The 18,392-nt window shown below is 41.1% G+C and overlaps 1 protein-coding gene across 1 annotated transcript in view; it reads right to left on the reverse strand.

Moving 5' to 3' along the window:
* Window positions 1–18,392, reverse strand: part of LOC310697666 (putative helicase senataxin) — a 120,792-nt gene that overhangs the window by 92,009 nt on the left and 10,391 nt on the right. Inside the window, exons 3-5 of the mRNA XM_083484343.1 lie at window positions 13,028–13,186; window positions 12,354–12,577; window positions 748–915 (exon numbers count right to left, since the gene is read on the reverse strand). Of these exons, the coding sequence (XP_083340469.1) occupies window positions 748–915; window positions 12,354–12,577; window positions 13,028–13,186 (551 nt within the window). The remainder of the gene's footprint in view (window positions 1–747; window positions 916–12,353; window positions 12,578–13,027; window positions 13,187–18,392) is intronic.

The raw sequence follows: 18,392 nt of genomic DNA on the forward strand, positions 1-18,392 counted from the left end.
TTAGTTTGTGCAACACAACAAGATTCAACATTAGATACACCAACAGCTTTGTCATCATAAGTTATCAAGAACAAGCCATCAACAAACTTTGCATGCAAAATGTCCTCTTTGCCATTCCTGATGACACAGATGCCCTTCTTGAAAGCAGCTAGACTGGTGACTGGGAGTGGCTGCCGAGACCATATAACACTGGTCCTGAAAGATGTACCTTGGCTCTCAGTATGTTTCCCAATACAATTCAAAGTGTTGGTGCTGACCTTTAAATCCCTAAACACCCTTGGCCCAGTATACCTGAAGGAGCGTCTCCACCCCCATCATCCAGCATGAACACAGAGAACCAGCACCGAGGGCCTTCTGGCGGTTCCCACTGCGAGAAGTGAAGTGACAGGGAACAGGACAGAGAGCCTTCTCAGTAGTGGCGCCCTGTGGAACGCCCTCCCATCAGATGTCAAGGAGATGAGTAACTATATTACCTTCAGTAGATATCTGAAGGCAGCCCTGTATAGGGAAGCTTTTTAAGGCTTAATGTTTTACTACGTCTTTATATACGCTGGAAGCTGCATATGGAAGGCAGGGTACAAATAAATTATTATTATTATTATTATTATTATTATTATTATTATTATTATTATTATTATTATTATTATTATTATTATTACTGGAATGCCATTTGTTGTCCAGCCTTCTCGATATTCTCACACATCTTACAAGGACCAGCACATGCAGGGTGTTACTAACCTGACCTACCTTGCTGAGGATTCGGTAAAGGAGCCCAAGGATAGTCTTAGATTTCCCAGTCCCAGGTGGCCCATGGATCAAGCAAACTTTGGGCAATGAAGGCAGCTTCATCACGAAGGTGTAAGCAGTTTCAATAGCTGTCCTTTGATCTTCATTAAGCTCCTTCATGTACGAAGACTGTGGGGCAAAGGAGAGGACAAAGGTGCATCTCTCACCAGAACAGACCGTTCCGAGATTTCTGTGACCTAGTTCACACTAATACAATGCCAAACCATGGCTTAGTGTGAGCATGTGGGTTCGCAGAACAGGAGACTGTGATGGCTTTGCTTACAGTATTCTACTGCTGTGAGCTAGGTCTTGGTTTGGGCTACAGCAAGTTTCCCAAACTTAAGCCTGTGGTTTGCCTCACTTAAAGTTTGAACCACATGTCCAAGTCCAGAAGACACATGCAAGCCAAACCATGGTTTAGCTCACAGTAGCAGGACCTCAAGGCGAATCAAACTAGCCACCATCTCCTCTTTGAGCACCTGCAAGTTTGCACTAAGCCATGGTTTGGTTTAGCATTTTGTGCAAACTGACCCTGCGTTATCTGTCCTCACTTCAGAGGTACAAAAGCCCCAAGGATTTGGAAGTCTCTCTTCAATGGACCTCTCATTTTGCAGAAAATTGCCACAGGAATGTTATCACAATGTCATTCTCTCCTAAGGCCCAAGTTCAACTTTCAGGAGGAAGAGTGGGATATAAATTGAATAAATAAATGAAGAGGAAGGAGGAGACTGTGGAAGACTGCTGCTGATGTTCATCAGCTTTGTGCCAACCAGATGTTTTGGACTACCAGTCCCATCAGCCCTGGCCAGCACGGCCAATGGTTGGAGGTGATGGGAGTTGTAGCCCCAAACACCTGGGGAGTGTCAGGCTGGGGGAAGGTTGGCTAATGTGCGCTCAAGCTTAATTTTGGCTATGGAAAGACAGGTGGGACTTAGTGAATTTCCCAAGCAGCTAAATTTCACATCCATGTGAGATACAGCCAAACAGGAGACAAAAAAGGTGTAGATGGAATTATGCACTGGGTAGTGGCAGGGGGACCTTTTCAGTCCAAGGGCCACATTCCTTCCAGAACAACATTCTGAGGGCCACATGGCAGGGACAAAAGTGAGCAACGCAAACATGGTGGGTTTTACCTTTCTTCACATTCAAGACACCACTCTCCTCCCAAATTCAGGCAAGCAAGAGGCTTGATCAGAGCTCAAGGACACATCCCAACCAGGCAGATAACACCACCACCACTCAAGGAGGGTGCAAAGCAAGGCCAGTGAAGGGCAAGGCCTGGGTGTCTCTAATTCATTCTCGCATTGCTGGATCATGTGATCCTTATCTACATTCCACACTGCTGGAAGTGTGGGAACATAAACTCAGACAAGAGAACTTCCGTTCTGTGTGTTTGTATTTTTCTGCTCTTTGTTCTCTGCTTTTGGACAGAGAAGACGTGTGTGAGAGACACTGCTCACACCAGTCATGTTTTGTTGTTTTGATTTGTTGTAAATTAATAAATTTTGTGATGTCACACGCCTACACAGCCTCGCTTCTTGCAGAACTCTGCTAAGCATGCATACAGCTCCACTGGATGTATGTCGCAGTTCTCCTGCGTACAGAGGAATGTACGCACACTGGGGACAGTGTGTGTGGCCTAGGCAGACTTGCAAGTGCCAGTCAGAGAGGCCTGGAGGGACTTCTGGTGGAGCGCGATCCTGCCGCAAGCAAGGATTTTTCTGTGAGGAGAATCCTGTGCTATTTCGGGCAAAAAGGGGTGCTACAGGGCGCAGTAGCCCCCAAATTTAATCTCTGGGGGGGTCACCCGGAGTGACAGGTTCCCAGCGAAGCCAGGAGCAGCCCGCCCGGCCATCAGGTAACTCCAAAAGGAGCGAAGAGAACGGCGGAGCGGGGCTGCGGACTACGGGAAGCCATTTTCTACACCCAAATAGCGAAGCCCCGAGCTTGCAAGAGAAGCGCTCCATTCTCAAATAGAAGAAATTCGGACCTAATTGGATTATAATTTCATGGTAACAAATCAAGTAAAGATTCGAAATATAAAGAGAAAAATATGGAGTTCAGCTGTCATCTGGAATCAGGATAGACGTAACGCGGCGCGCAGAGCTGGAAAGGGAAAGTGAGTTGCCACAGGCGGTTACTGTTTTCTTTCTCTCCTAGAACTTTATTTAAAAGTAACTCTTTAAGAAGCTACAAAGTTTTAAGACTGCTAAAGTTAGAAAGGGAGAGCAGAAAGTTAAGATTGAAGAAGTTTGTGGTCTTTGATGCAACGGAGGGAAACATAGAAGGCTGAAGTGCTTTGTTACTTTCACTTTTAAAAGAACAAAGAACAGTGAAATGGAAAAGGAGCTTCCGACTCCATTATTAAAACTCTATTGGAACGACGGTTAGGTGGAAACAGCGGATAAAGGTCTTTTTAGACTTTATTATGGGAATCCTTAATGCTAAATAGGATTATAGCTGCCTCTGTCACTTAAGCATATTAATTACAATTGGGAAACCCCTTTTTTTTCTTTCCTTTTTATGAATTGGGAACTTTTAAGTCTAAAACTGCGTATATTAAGGGAACTGTCTGTTACCCTAGTGGAAGGAACGAGATACTACAATTTGTTTTTCTCTGATTTTTTTCCTGGCGAAGGAATATAATACTGAGGGATATAATACTGAGAAGTGACTTGTGCCTTTTTAGTCCAGTGAAGGGTTCTGCGTTTGTTTTTATTGTTTCTTTCTTCATCTTTTTGGGAATTTTGCCTCTGAGATTTTGTCACTTGGATATAATTTTGGACCTTTGTCATTTGGATATAATTTTTTTGGAACGTGATTAATTGGATATAATCTTGGAAAGGGTTTTTTATGGGAAGATTTCTGGGAAGCCTTGTGGGAAGATTTTTGGAAATTTTTGGAAATTCCTTTTCCTTTGGGCGAGGTATTGGATTTATCTGGGAAGCAATTTTTTCTGAGGAATAGCCTAATTGGTGGCAAGAAGATTTAGTTTGTTTTGTTCCGGTTTCTACTCTGATCTTATACTCTTCATCATCCTCATCACCCCCAAACTACGGTTGAACTATATGATATAATTAAAAATTGGAAAATTGACAAAGTGTAAAAGTGTAAAAATTGGTTCAATCAATATTTGAAGATTGTTTGAATAATAAGGAATAATTAATAAAGATGTCACACCAGCAAAAGAAAGGGGCAGATGGGGGGACACCAGTAGAGAGGAAGGGGTCCAAACAAGAAACAGAGTTTAAAGCAGAAATTTTGAGAATGTTTGCCAAAATAAAACAAAGTGAAAAGAATTTAGAATCAAAACTAGAATCAGTAGATAATAAGATTGGGAAAATGGATAAAAAAATTGATGAGACAGTTAATGAACTTAAAGGACAATTAAAAGAGTTATCTAAGAGAACTCAATCGCTGGAGGAAGGATTTAAGAGGACGAAACAAGAAATGAAGGAAGTGAAGCGAGAGGAAGAGAGGATTAGAGTGGAGATGTTGGAATTAAATAAATCACAAGAAGAAATTAAAGATTTGATTGCTATGAATGAATTGCGACAGAGGGAAGTTAATCTGAGGTTGAGAGCTATTCCGGAAATACAGAATGAAAATATTAAAGAGAGACTGATATCGGAATTAGCCCAATGGATGGAATTACCAATAGAAGAGGTAGCTAAAACAGTACAAAATGCATTTAGAATGAGAGTAAGAACATCAAAAACAAGAAAATTCCCAGGAGACTGTCTAATCACCTTTAAGGTCCTTAAGAAAAACAACATTGAATTCAGGTGGGAATTTCTGGAGGGAATTTCATTTTTCTACAAAACCAAAAAGCGCAGATTGACGAGTCCAGAAGAAACACGGAAGTTTCTGAGAAGGTATAAGGAACTAAAAGTAGAAGATGGAGAAATTGGAGAAGTCAAAGGAGCAGAAAAAGGAGCAGGTGCCCAGGATGAATTAGAATCGGGGGAAGAAGAAGAAGAAGAGAATGAGGAAAAGGTAGAAGAAGAAAAAGAAGAGGAAGAAGAAGAGTCAGATAAATTATAAAAGCATAAAAAGCAAACTAAATTTATTCAATTGGAAATCACCATGGCACTAAAATTATGGAATTGGAATATTAATGGGATGAATGAGGGGGGGGGGGACGGAATAAAACTGAACAATTTTTAAAAAAGAACAATCTGGACATTATATGTTTACAAGAGACACACGTCGCAAGGAAACATAGGAAAATTTTGATTAACAAAAGATTAGGAAACGAATTTGTATCTTCAGATAAAGAGAAAAAAAGAGGGGTAGTTCTATATATCAAAAGTAAAATTGAATCACAACAAATCTTCAAAGATGAAGAAGGAAGGATGATTGCAGTACGGATCAAATGGCAGGGCGAAAATTTGATAATTGTCGGGATCTATGCACCTAATGAAAACAAGACAGATTTTTATAAATCTTTAGAAGAAAAACTATTTGAATATATGGACCAGAAAATCATAGTAATGGGAGAAATGAATGGAGTGGTCTCATTGGAAATGGACAGACTAAGAGATGGATCAAGCAAAGAAGGAAAATTGCCTAAGACTTTTTTCGCAATGGTAAAGAATTATAATTTGATCGATATTTGGAGACTCAGATATCCATTGGAAAAACAATTCACTTATTTCTCTGAACCGAATCAGTCAGTGTCAAGAATAGATCAAATATGGGTGTCGAACGATTTGACTCCAAGAATTCTTCAAATTGAGATCCAACCAAGAATAATTTCAGACCATAATCCAATAAAAATGGAATTGAAAGGATTTGAGGAAAGGACCTTTAGATGGAGAATCAATGATTACCTCTTCGACGATCAAAAAATCATTGAAAAAGCACAAAAGAAACTAACTGAGTATTTTGTGGACAACAGCAATAAAGGAACAAAGATGAGTGTAGTATGGGATGCAAGCAAGGCAGTGATGAGAGGTTTCTTTATCCAACAGAATTGTTTGAAGAATAAGAATAGAGAAAAAGGGGAAAAAGAAATCCTAAAGCAGATTATGGACAATGAACAAAAAATAATTAAAAAACCAAATAATTTAAAAATAAAACAAGAGATTAAGACTTTACAAACACAATTTGCAATGATCATAAATAAAGAAATAGAACTGAATATTAAAAGGTTAAGACAAAAAAACTTTGAATTTGCGAACAAATCTGGTAAATGGCTTGCGTGGCAAACCAAAAAGAGAAAAGAGCAAAATACAATTAATAAAATTATTGTAAACGGAGAAGAGGTTGACAATCCGAAAGGAATTAGAAAAGGATTTTTGGACTTTTATAGACAACTATATAAAAACAGAGAAAGAAATAATATGAGGAAAATAGAACGATTTTTGGGGGAAAAAAGGTGCAGAAGATCCCGGCAGAAAAGAAAGACCAACTGAATGCCCCAATAGGAAACAAGGAGATAAAAGAGGCCATAAAGGAACTGAAAAGGGGGAAAGCCCCTGGACCAGATGGATTTACATCAGGCTACTATAAAGAACTGAGAGATGCTTTAATGACACCATTGAAAGAAGTCATGAACAATATTTTAAAAGAAAGAGACATCCCTGAAACGTGGAAAGAAGCATTTATTACACTTATCCCTAAACAGGACTCAGATTTAACACAAGTTAAAAATTACAGGCCTATTTCACTGCTTAATACAGACTATAAGATATTTGCATGGATTTTAGCGAACAGATTGAAAAAGATATTGCAAGAAATTATTCACAAAGATCAAGCGGGTTTCCTTCCAGGCAGGCAGATGAAAGGTAATATAAGAAATGTAATTAATATTTTGGAGTATCTGACTGCCAGGAATGAGAAACAAGCTATATTAATGTTTGTAGATGCAGAAAAGGCCTTTGACAATATTGCTTGGGATTTTATGTTGAAGAACTTGGAATATATGGATGTGGGGATAGAGTTTTTTAATGGGATAAAGGCAATTTATACAGAGCAGAAAGCAAAATTAATTGTTAATAATGTGATTACAGAAGATATCAAAATAACAAAAGGAACTAGACAGGGATGTCCACTCTCACCACTGCTATTTATAAAGGTCCTAGAGGTTTTTTTGAGGTCGATGAGACAAAATGAATTAATAAAAGGGGTAACAGTTGGTCAGAATGAATACAAAGTGAAAGCCTTTGCAGATGATCTAGTAATTACGATTGAAGAACCATTAGAAAGTGTAAAAGAAGTATTGGAAGAGATTGAGAAATTTGGAAATGTGGCAGGGTTCAGACTAAACAAGAAGAAAACTAAAATAATTGCTAAAAATATGGATCAAAGTATGATAGAAATAATGCAACAAAGAATAGAGATAGAGGTGGTGAAAAGGGTAAAATATTTAGGAATTTGGTTAACTCCTAAAAATATTGATTTGTTTCAGAATAATTATACACCGGTCTGGAATGGAATAAGGAAAGATTTGGAGATGTGGGGAAGATTGAAGTTATCTTTTTGGGGTAGAATCTCTATGGTTAAAATGAGTGTTCTTCCAAAGATGTTATTTTTGTTTCAGACTATCCCCATAATAAAGGGGGTAGTAATTTTTAAAGAGTGGCAAAGAGTGCTCTCAAGGTATATCTGGCAGGGTAAGAAGCCGAGAATTAAATTTAAGTTATTAACAGATGCAAAGGAAAGAGGAGGCTTCGCCCTGCCGGACTTGAAACTATACTACGAAGCAGCATGTCTTTGCTGGTTGAAAGAATGGATAAAATTAGAGAATAAGGAGTTATTAGATTTAGAAGGATTTGACAACAGATTTGGATGGCACGCGTATTTATGGTGTGAAAAGAATAAAATTCATAAAGGTTTCGGGAACCACATATTTCGGAGCTCACTAATAGAAATATGGGATAGGTACAAAAACCTATTAGAACCCAGAGTTCCACACTGGTTGTCTCCATTAGAGGTTATGAGTGTAAAGAAAATAAATATGAGAGGTAACTGGATTATATATGGTCAATTGATAATCAAAGAAGGAGGAAAATGGAAACTAAAGCCATACGAACAAGTTAGAGAACATGATAGCCATGTTCAAATATATAAAAGGATGCCACATAGAGGAGGGAGAAAGGTTGTTTTCTGCTGCTCCAGAGAAGCGGACACGGAGCAATGGATCCAAACTACAAGAAAGAAGATTCCACCTAAACATTAGGAAGAACTTCCTGACAGTAAGAGCTCAACATCAAAATGTTTATTCGGCTTTACGCCCATCATATAACACAACACAGCAAAACAAATCAAAACAAATAAAATCAAATAAAACAGCGGACTCGTACAAGCCACAAGCAGTACAACACAGTTCTCAACTCAGAAGGACAGATATTAGTCATTCACAAGAAAAGTATAAAAATTAAGATTTTTTTTAAAAAAATAGGCACTACACTAAAATCAATATCTGATGTAATTATAGAAAATTCTTATAACTATCAATAATCAGCTAACATTCCATTCCGTCTCTTGTACGATAGGACAGCTGTTAGGAATTTAGCAACCTGTAGGGTAATATAAGGATCCACATCTTGAAGAACCCAGGCCAGCTGTGGGTCTACTGATTTGTCAGCCATAGGCTGGATTATGGAGTTTAGTATACTAGCACGGGCTGAACTGTACAAAGGGCAGATAAACATAACATGATGTAGAGATTCAGATGTTTTCATTTCACACGCACACATTGAAGGGACTTGGCCCTTAGTGAATCTATGTCTCAGCACGTTTGTTGGAAAGACATTAAACCTAGCTCTAATGAAGGCATATCGGTGAGACGCGGCCGTAAGCGATGTTAAGTAGGACGGAGCGCGGTAGATAGGGGTTATGCCGAAATTTAACGGTGAGCAGACTCCACCACCAGCTACGAAATTTTGGTATAGCTCCACATCGTCCAGCCTTTGATTTATACACCTTTTTGCCACATTTAGATCCAGTTTGAGCAATTCAGTGGGCGAGATCTCATAGGACAGCAATTTGGCATGGATTTTTCCTGACCACAAATTGGTGAAGTCATCTCGCCACATGCATTGAATGAGATAGTGGTTCGGGAGTTTATGCCATAGGGATATCCAATAAATCAAAACTCTCCTCCATATAACTAACTCCACTGAGGGGATCTTCATTTCCAAGCGGATAGCCGCATTACTTACGCATGTTGGTAATTTTAGAAGTCGGCGTAAGAATTGGCTTTGAAGTGACTCTAAAGGTGAGAGATTTGCAAAGGCAGCCCATAAAGGTGCAGCATAGGCCATTGTGGCCATCACTTTGATGCTATACACTTTCAAGGCCGCAGGGATGAATAAGGCCCCCTCAGAGTAGAAAAAACGGAGGAGGGAGTGTGATAGGGCTTTTGTCTTGTTTTGAAGATATTCAATGTGCGCTTTCCACCCTAAATTATATTGAAAATAAATTCCTAAATATTTAAATTTATGTACTTGTTCGATTTTTGTGCCCTCTAGTTTCCATGAATAAAGTTTTCGACTCCTTGAAAATATCAGTACTTTGGACTTGGAATGGTTGATAGTCAGATGATTAGAATGGCAATATGTCGCAAAAATCTTTAGTGCCCTCCTTAAACCCACTCTGGAGTAAGAGAGTAGTACCGCATCATCTGCGTAGAGAAGTAAAGGACAGAGGTAATCTGCTATACGAGGGGAGTGGATAAATTTTTGTGAGTCGGCTAATGGGTTCCTCATATCACTGATAAATAAATTAAAAAGAAGAGGCGCTAAAATACAACCCTGGCGTACACCCTTATTTACTGGCACTGGGTTAGTCAGATCTCCAGCAGGGGATAATCTCACCCTGGCCACGGACCCGGCATGAAGTTGGGAGATAAGCCACAATAGCCTTCTATCTATTCCCCAACAGGCAAGTTTATCCCATAGTAATTTCCTCGGAATACTATCAAACGCAGCTTTCAGATCTATGAAAGCTGCGCAGAGTTGGCCCCGTCGAGGTGTCGAGTATTTCCGGGCTAAGTGATAAAGAATAATTGCCTGGTCTGTTGTGGGTCGGTTTAATCTAAATCCTGCTTGCTCATGTCCAATCAGGTCAGCCTCAACTGACCACTTCAACAGCCTTGCCAGCAAAAAACGGGCATATATTTTCCCAATGGACGATAGCAGACTGATATTCCGATAATTCCCTGGGTCACCGGGAGGGCCTTTTTTGTAGATAGGAATTATAATGGCCTCCTTCCACATTCCTGGTATTAAGCCCGTGGCATTTATTGCGTCGAACGTTTTAGCTAAAATCCCTGCCCACCATGCAGAATGAAGCTTTATAGCCTCAACAGGGACCAAATCTGGCCCAGAGGCCTTGCCAGTTTTCAGCTCAGATATCAATTCTAGGATTTCAGCAGGGTCAGTATTAGGCCAGATGGGAAGGGGATTAGAAGGTCTCCAATGAGTGGCCGGAGCTTCTGCCACTGAGAAATATTTTCTCAGGAACTGCTCCCATGTAGGGGCTGGGATCACCGTTAAGGGGTATTTCGTGTTTCTTCCCTTTATTAAGGACCAAAATTTCCGGGAGTTATGAGATTTTGAGGCAGAGATTATAGTCTGCCAACGATTTAAGTACCACTCCCGTTTGGCCGATTTCTGGGCCTGTTTGTATGCTTTTTTAGCCAGGGAATAAGATGGAGGTAAGGCCGGAGCGCCGGAAAGTTTATAGTCATTATATATTGTATGTAGATGGAGTCTGGCTTGTTTGCAAGCAGAGTTGAACCAAGGGGCGCCAAATTTAAAATAATCGTTTTTAGCTCCATAGGTTGTAGAAGTAAAAAAGCGAGTTAAAACTTCTATCAAGCAAGAAAAACAATTCATACAGGTAATAGGATCGCGCAAGACTATTCCTATGTCCATCTGATCGCCAGGAAACTTTTCTCGGATAAAATCCGTATATCTGTGAGCGAGGGCAGGGGACCATTTAGTCCCCTTTATTTTAGTGGACGACTCCACAATCACCGGGATTGGGTGGGAGCGGTTGAGCAACTGCCAGTCAACACATAACTTGGTTGTCAGGGGAAGATGGTCACTAAATTGGGCATTATCAATTTTAAAAGAGGTGACATTCAAAAATAGATCCCGGGAAACCAATACATAGTCGAGAACACTGTTTGATTTTAACCCCAGGTGGGTGAATTCTCCTGGTATGTCTGGAGGACACCTGCCATTTAATATAATTAAATTAAGGCGTAGAGTCATCTGATAAAGCATCACTCCCGCCTTATTGACTTTTACATCCTTTGATATACAGTAAGAGCTGTTCGACAGTGGAATTTGCTGCCAAGGAGTGTGGTGGAGTCTCCTCCTTTGGAGGTCTTTAAGCAGAGGCTTGACAACCATATGTCAGGAGTGCTCTGAAGGTGTTTCCTGCTTGGCAGGGGGTTGGACTCGATGGCCCTTGTGGTCTCTTCCAACTCTATGAAAGATATTTACACCGGTAAAATTAGCAAAAATGTATAAGACGTGTAATAAGTGTTGGAAATGTAAGGAAACAGAAGGAACGTTTTATCACATGTGGTGGGAGTGTAAGAAAGTGAAGGGATTTTGGGAGATGATATACAATGAAATGAAAAAGATGTTAAAATGTACATTTGCAAAGAAACCAGAGATATTTCTTTTAGGAATTACAGGAAAGGAAATAAGAAGAAAGGACTGTAAACCTTTCCAATATGCAGTTACAGCAGCAAGAATTCTACTGGTCCAGAAATGGAAACAAGAGGAAATACCGACGGTAGAAGAATGGAGACCGAAGCTGACAGACTATGCAGAACTGGACAGACTAACTGGGAAAATCAGATATCTTCGAGACCAAAAGTTCATCGAGGACTGGGGGAAATTTGTTGAATATCTGAAAAGAACGTGTGATGTGCAAACAACGCTAGTGGGGTTCCAAGAAGCACTGTGAAAGTTGAGATATATTGTTTGAAAGAAATAGAAGTGGGAGGGAAGGTTAATGGCAATATAATCAGAAGAAATGCGTAACTGGGAGGCAAATATGGATGATTGTCAGAGAAGCTGAAGGAAGTCCAAATAGAGTTAAATTTGTGGAAATTCTGATATGATTGTTTATTTGTGTTGGAAAATTAATAAAAAAGATTAAAACAAAACAAAACAGAGAGGCCTGGAGGGTGGCATTTGGTCCCTGGGACTGAGGTCCCCACCCTTGTCTCACATCTAAAAGACCATGTTCCCAAGAGATGCAGATTTGTGGCCACATGTTACGGGCAACACTTGAAAAGCGGCGGTGTGTGAACCATAATTCCGAAGGCTTCCCTGGAGATGGCAGGAGAAAGCTTCCATCTGCTGCTAATCTTAACAGCTAACTGTCTCTCCTCCTATCCCCTGCCTCCACCTCCGGAAAGTTGGCTGCTGGAGTAGAAATATTCTCTTGCCTCTCTCTGGTCTTCTCTGCCCATCTCTGAGGGAGTTTCAGCTTAACACCTGGCTCATTGGCATACGATTTGTGTAATGGGTAGCAAAATATCTTATACCTCCCCAAGTCAGAACTGGGTTATATTGCCTTTTAAAACAAACACTTACAGAAGTCTCCAAGTCCACAGTTGAGCCTGTCAGACAGAAGTCAGAGTTTTGTGGGCTGATTATGGCTTTGGCTAGAGGGCTTCGGTTCAGAAGAAGGAGGGCCTTGAACATTTGCTCCGTTGTCACCAAAGAACTGACCACCACACACCTGACATTCTTATCAACACCGGACAAATTTCCTTGTGTCTTGACAGACAGGAGACAGGCATCCTGCTCTTTCATCTCTGAGAGAGAGAGATACACAGGGGTACAATTCAGAAACCACGGTGTATGCATTCATTATCATCTAGCATTCAAATCATGATTTGAGAGCTTTTCTAGCATACATATTAACAGACTGTACATTGTTTAGAGTTCTTTGCCTGCTTCCATTTCCCAAAACTGTGGCTTGTAACCCCACTTCAAACAATGGCTTCTGGTCTCAATCCATGGCTTCTTGGCTTGCCAGTGGATGATAAACCATGGTTTGTCGACTCAAAACTTCATGCCAAACTATAGATAAGCTTTCTTAACCACAAAGCTTGGTGCAATACCTGGACTGAGCCAGAATTTCATGCTGAAATAGCAGAAATGGGTCCCCCATCCCAAATCAAATAACTTACTGACACCAAGGGTTGGCTAACATAATTGTCTTGTACACTTACTTATTAGTTGGTTTTTTTAAAAAAACCTACCAGTATAAAACCGAGTCACATAGCCCACATGGCGTAATGGACAGCTCTCTGCCTTGCCTTCTTTGCTATAGAAGTTTTGCTTTTCAGACAATATTAAGAACACCAAGTCACATTCCTTTGGGTGCAGCTGTTTCTCTAAATTGCTTCTTGAGATGTTAACTGGAGAAGTAATTTGAACACAGAACAAAAATATGCAAGCATTTAGCCACATACAGATACAACTACGTTGTTACCAAAAGCTCTTAATAAAACAGTAGGCATGTCGAGCACAAGTTGCTACAGCTGAACTTTGAATTCCAGATGTTTTTGGTTACCCAGTCGCACATTCTAATAAATATTCACTCAATTTAGTTGTATGAGCTTTTTCATTGGTGAGATGAGACCTGCTGAGGTCCATTTTGGAGAGAGAAATCATTCTGGGTATTGAGATAAAGCAGGCACACCTTGCCTCAATCCTCGTTTTTTTTCTTTTTATTTTAATCAAATAAAATTGATTTTTATTCATTATTCATTTAATCATTTGCAGCACCTGGATATCAGTTTGTTTGTCACAGATATTGGTTTATTTTATTTCATAAAATTTATACACCGCTTGTTTGGTTTTTCACAACTTCAAAGCAGTTTACCAAAAGATTAAAATAATAAAATAATTGGTAAAAAAATTATTTAAAACATTTTTAAAAAATCAAATCAACGAGAAACTGAAAACAGGCTAAAATACACATCAACATTCTGTGTTGGGCAGAAAAGCAAAAAAGATACAGGCAGAATAAAGTATAATAGCCCTTGACTGCTCACCCCAACAGTCTAGTGTTAACACAAACACTTCTGTTATCTACTACTGAGGCATCTGTTCATAGTCTGCATTTTAATCAAGGCTTATATTTTGATCAAACACCTGTATTCTTAAAATGAGCTTAAAATATATTTTAAAATATCTGTATCTCTCATGCCAGGCAGCATCTCTCATGCCAAGCAGTGAGTGCATCGGCAGATGTGCTCATCTTAAAGAGGGCCCCTGGTTTATTGCGGTCATAAAAAGGCTGAGAAGCGAGGTCACTGACCTTACAAATTACAGAATAATCAAGTTGCAAAAACAATTATTATGCCTCCCATTTTAGACTTAAGCCCAAAGGGTAAATTGAAGAAGTTGCTTTTAGAACAGCAGCTGTTTTAGCAGCAAAAGGGGGCTGTAAACTAAGAGGCTTCTCTCGGAAGTTGCTTTTGGAAACTGTTTTTTTACTAAGTTCCCTTTCTTCTAAATGTATATATATATTAATGTATTAAATATATAGGCTTAAATGTAATTATGCAAAGGATTTAGAAAGCATGAAATTTAGATGTTAGATTCTTATTTCATAGAGACATAGAGTCCTAGAGTTGGAAGAGACCACAGACCCATGCCAAACGGGAGGCACTATCGGAGCACTCCTGACATCTGGTTGCCGAGCCTCTGTTTAAAAATGAAATTAAAAACCATCTGGTTTGTAGGGAATAGGGAAAGAGAGGCCAAAGGTTATCTGGTAATTAAGGTGCCTTGTAGAGGTTAATGGCTACTTGTTTGCCATTTATAAATAGAAGAAAATATAGCTCTCTGTCTCCCATAAAAGGTAATAGGAAATGGGTGTATCTGATATGATTGGTTCTAGCAATCAGCCAATAGGAAATTCAACCAGGCTGATTGGACAGAGGCAGCCAAAGGAGGAGCAAGGGGACTGGGCTGAGGGAATATAAGTGCTGGCCATGAGGGCTGGCAGGCAGAGCATTGGTAACCATATACCACTGTGTCTCTCATTTATTTGTCTGACAAATAAATAATTATTTTAATTTCTCTATTGCTGCGTTGAATATTTCATTCCAGCTAAGCGTTAACCACAAGCAGGGTGCTACATTTTATGGTGCTCTTGTGACTCGGATAAGTGGTCTGCTGGAACGCAGCCCCTTCGCCTTACTGGGCGGGGTACAAGAGAGAGGACCACTCACTGCCTACCCAGCGCGCACTGGAAAGTCTTTTTCCAGGGGAACGCAGAAGTCTCGTCTGTCTGATACCCTGCCCACTGACGGCGACGGACCGGGGGGAAACGGAACCAACCAAGGGTAAGTGCACAAAGGGGTTTTTGGCCCTCCAATTAATTGGGAGGAAGAGAAGTCTTGATCAAACTTCTGCGTCTCAGTAAGTGGGAACTGAGTACGCTAGGTGGTTGGGTACATCAGATGTTGATCTGGTGTAGGGAAAGGAAAGTTGGGAGGTAGTGTGTGGTAAAGTATTCAGCGCATTGTATGTGTGAGAAAGTACAGTCTGCAGCTGACCTGAGTGTGAAAACGAGTGTGTGAGTGACTGAGTGGATACTTCACAGGGCCATACAATGGGAGTTGGAGGTTCAAAGGGGGAAAATACACCTCTTGAATGTATGTTAAATAATTTTAAGAAAGCCTTCTCAGGGGCATATGGAGTCAAAATGACGCCAGAGCACTTGAGAACGTTATGTGAATTAGAGTGGCCAAAACAAAATACTGGATGGCCATCTCAGGGAACCTTTGATATAAATTTAGTAAGTAAACTTTGGTCTAACATCGCCAAAGAAACTGGAGGGTGCCCAGAACAATTTTCATATATAGATTCTTGGCTGAGCACATTAAATAAAAATCCTCCATGGATAAGGGAATGCAAAGTCCAACAATGCAAATTATTGGCTGTAAAAGCCGAAGCTAGGAAAGGAATCTTGCCAAATAAACTCAAACCCATTTTTGAGGGACCAGAGGAAGAGGTGCTTCCACCTCCACCCTATGCTCCACATCGAAGGGAGCCTAATCCAAACACTCCACCAGTTGTAACCCCAAGGCAAGAAAGTGGAATGAATAATGGGGCTGGAGTCACAGAACTTGATTCCTTGATAGATTATGATAAATATCTTCAGGAGGCATTGGAGGCCTATAATAAAGCCCAAGCAGAAGTGGTTATTCCATCTGTGAGTCCCAGTAGAACTCCATCTACAGTCTCCTTTAGTGAAACAACTGATTGCCCACCCCAAACCCCTGTACATCCAAGTCCTAGAGAAATATTACAGAAGTTACAGGGAGACCTTAATCGGTCAGCAAGCAATACAGCCAGGCGTATAAGGCTGCTAAAAGAACGCCTTGGGACAAATACCATCCCCTATGATTTGAGGCCCCTAGAGCAAAGCGAAGAGAAAGATCACGTAGTAGCCCCTCTCAGAAGAGTATTTGATGCACTTGAGGAGCCTGTGCTGGTTAACGGGCAACCCGGACCACGGCCACCTCGAACCTCGACCCTCCAGTACATTCCATTCACAACTACGGATCTGATGAATTGGAAAACACACACCCCATCTTTTGCAGAAAAACCTCAGGCTATGATGGACTTGGTGACTTCAATAATAAATACTCATAGTCCTACTTGGACAGATTGCCGCCAGCTCCTGAATACTCTGTTCACCACTGAGGAAAGGAGAGACATAATTGAAAAGGCACAGATATATTTGCGTGAGCAGGCCAGAGTGGGAAATATTTTTAATATTGACCGTCATCTCCAAGACAACTTTCCCTTGGAAGATCCTAATTGGGATCCAAACAATGTAATTCACCTGGCCAGACTTACCACCTACCGCCAGACGCTTGTGCAAGGTATCCGCAGGGCATGCCAGAAGCCCACTAATATGTCTAAAGTCTCAGAAGTAGAACAGAGACCAAATGAGAGTCCAGGAGACTTTTTAGAGAGGCTGCAGGAAGCCTATCGTATATGGACTCCTTTTGACCCTGAAGCCCCTGAAAACAGCAGAATGATTACTGCTACTTTTGTGGCCCAGTGCGCTTCTGACATTCGTAAGAAAATTCAGAAATCAGAAGGATGGGAAGGGATGCTGATGAGCCAAATTATGGCCATTGCACGCCGAGTTTATCGGAATAGGGATGAGGCTGAGAAACAAGAGAAGAAGAAGTGGCAGAAGGAAAAGATGGTAATGCTAGCCACAGCAGTGAAGCAAGACTACCGCCCCTTAAATGGAGGGAGAGGGAGGGGAAGGAATCCACCACTGGGAAGGAATCAATGTGCGAATTGCAAGAAGGAGGGTCATTGGAAGCGGGAGTGTCCTGAACCCCTGAGGTTGGAAGAAGTACGCCCAGGCCCAGGCCCAGGCTCCGGCCCAAGAAACCAGGGACGGGGACGGGGAATGACCCGAGATGGAAGATATCAGAGACCTGGACAAGGACGGGGTAGGGACAATGTCATTGGACTGGCAGAGGAGGATTTTACCCAAGACTAGGAACGACCGGACTCCATAAAGTTAGGCTTCCAGGAGCCCACGGTCACGATTCAATTAGGGAGCCATTTAATAGACTTTATGATTGATACTGGGGCTGAATACTCAGTACTCCCAGAACTATTGCAGAAAAAGGCATCCAAGAGTGTAGTCATTAAAAGTGCCACTGGTCAGTCAGCTAAGAGGTCTTTCCTCCAACCTTTGGAATGCCAGATTGGGGGACATCGTTTAACCCATCAGTTTTTGTATATACCTGAGTGTCCAATACCTCTCTTAGGTAGAGATATGCTGTCCAAATTGCAGGCCCAAATCACCTTCACTCCTCGAGGTCCAGAAATGAAACTGCCATCAAAGGCAGCAGGAATAATTTCCCTCTCAGTACCTAAGGAACAATCATGGCGCCTAATGTCAGCCCTGCAAGTCCAACCCACATTGGATACAGAGTTAAACAAGCTCCTCCGAACCCTACAGGTGCCACCAGGAGTATGGGCCGAAAATAGCCCACCAGGAATGGCCAAGAATATAGCTCCAATTGTAGTAACCCTAAAACCTATGGCTACCCCTGTATCTGTAAAGCAATATCCTTTACCCCGGCGAGCAGCAGAGGGCATCCAGAAACATTTGGACCGCCTATTAAAATATGGTCTGCTTAAGCCCTGCCAATCAGAATGGAACACACCCCTTTTGCCTGTTCGAAAACCTGGGACAGATGAATACAGGCCAGTGCAGGACTTGAGGCTCGTAAACCAGGCTATCGAGACCTTGCACCCAAATGTACCAAACCCATATACCTTGCTGAGTTTGATCCCACCAGAAGCAACATTTTTTACTGTATTGGACTTGAAAGATGCATTCTTCTGTTGCCGGCTGGCACCACAGAGCCAACCTATATTTGCCTTCCAGTGGGAAGACCCTTTAACAGGAACAAAAGGCCAGCTAACTTGGACGAGATTGCCACAGGGATTCAAAAATTCCCCAACTTTATTTGGCACTGCCTTGGCGAAGGATCTAACAAGTTACCCCTCAATACCTGGAGAAAAGGTGGTTCTGCAATATGTAGATGACCTTATACTAGCAGCAAAGGA

This window comes from Podarcis liolepis, assembly GCF_965112155.1.
Source record: "Podarcis liolepis genome assembly, chromosome: W".
Lineage (NCBI taxonomy): Eukaryota > Metazoa > Chordata > Lepidosauria > Squamata > Lacertidae > Podarcis > Podarcis liolepis.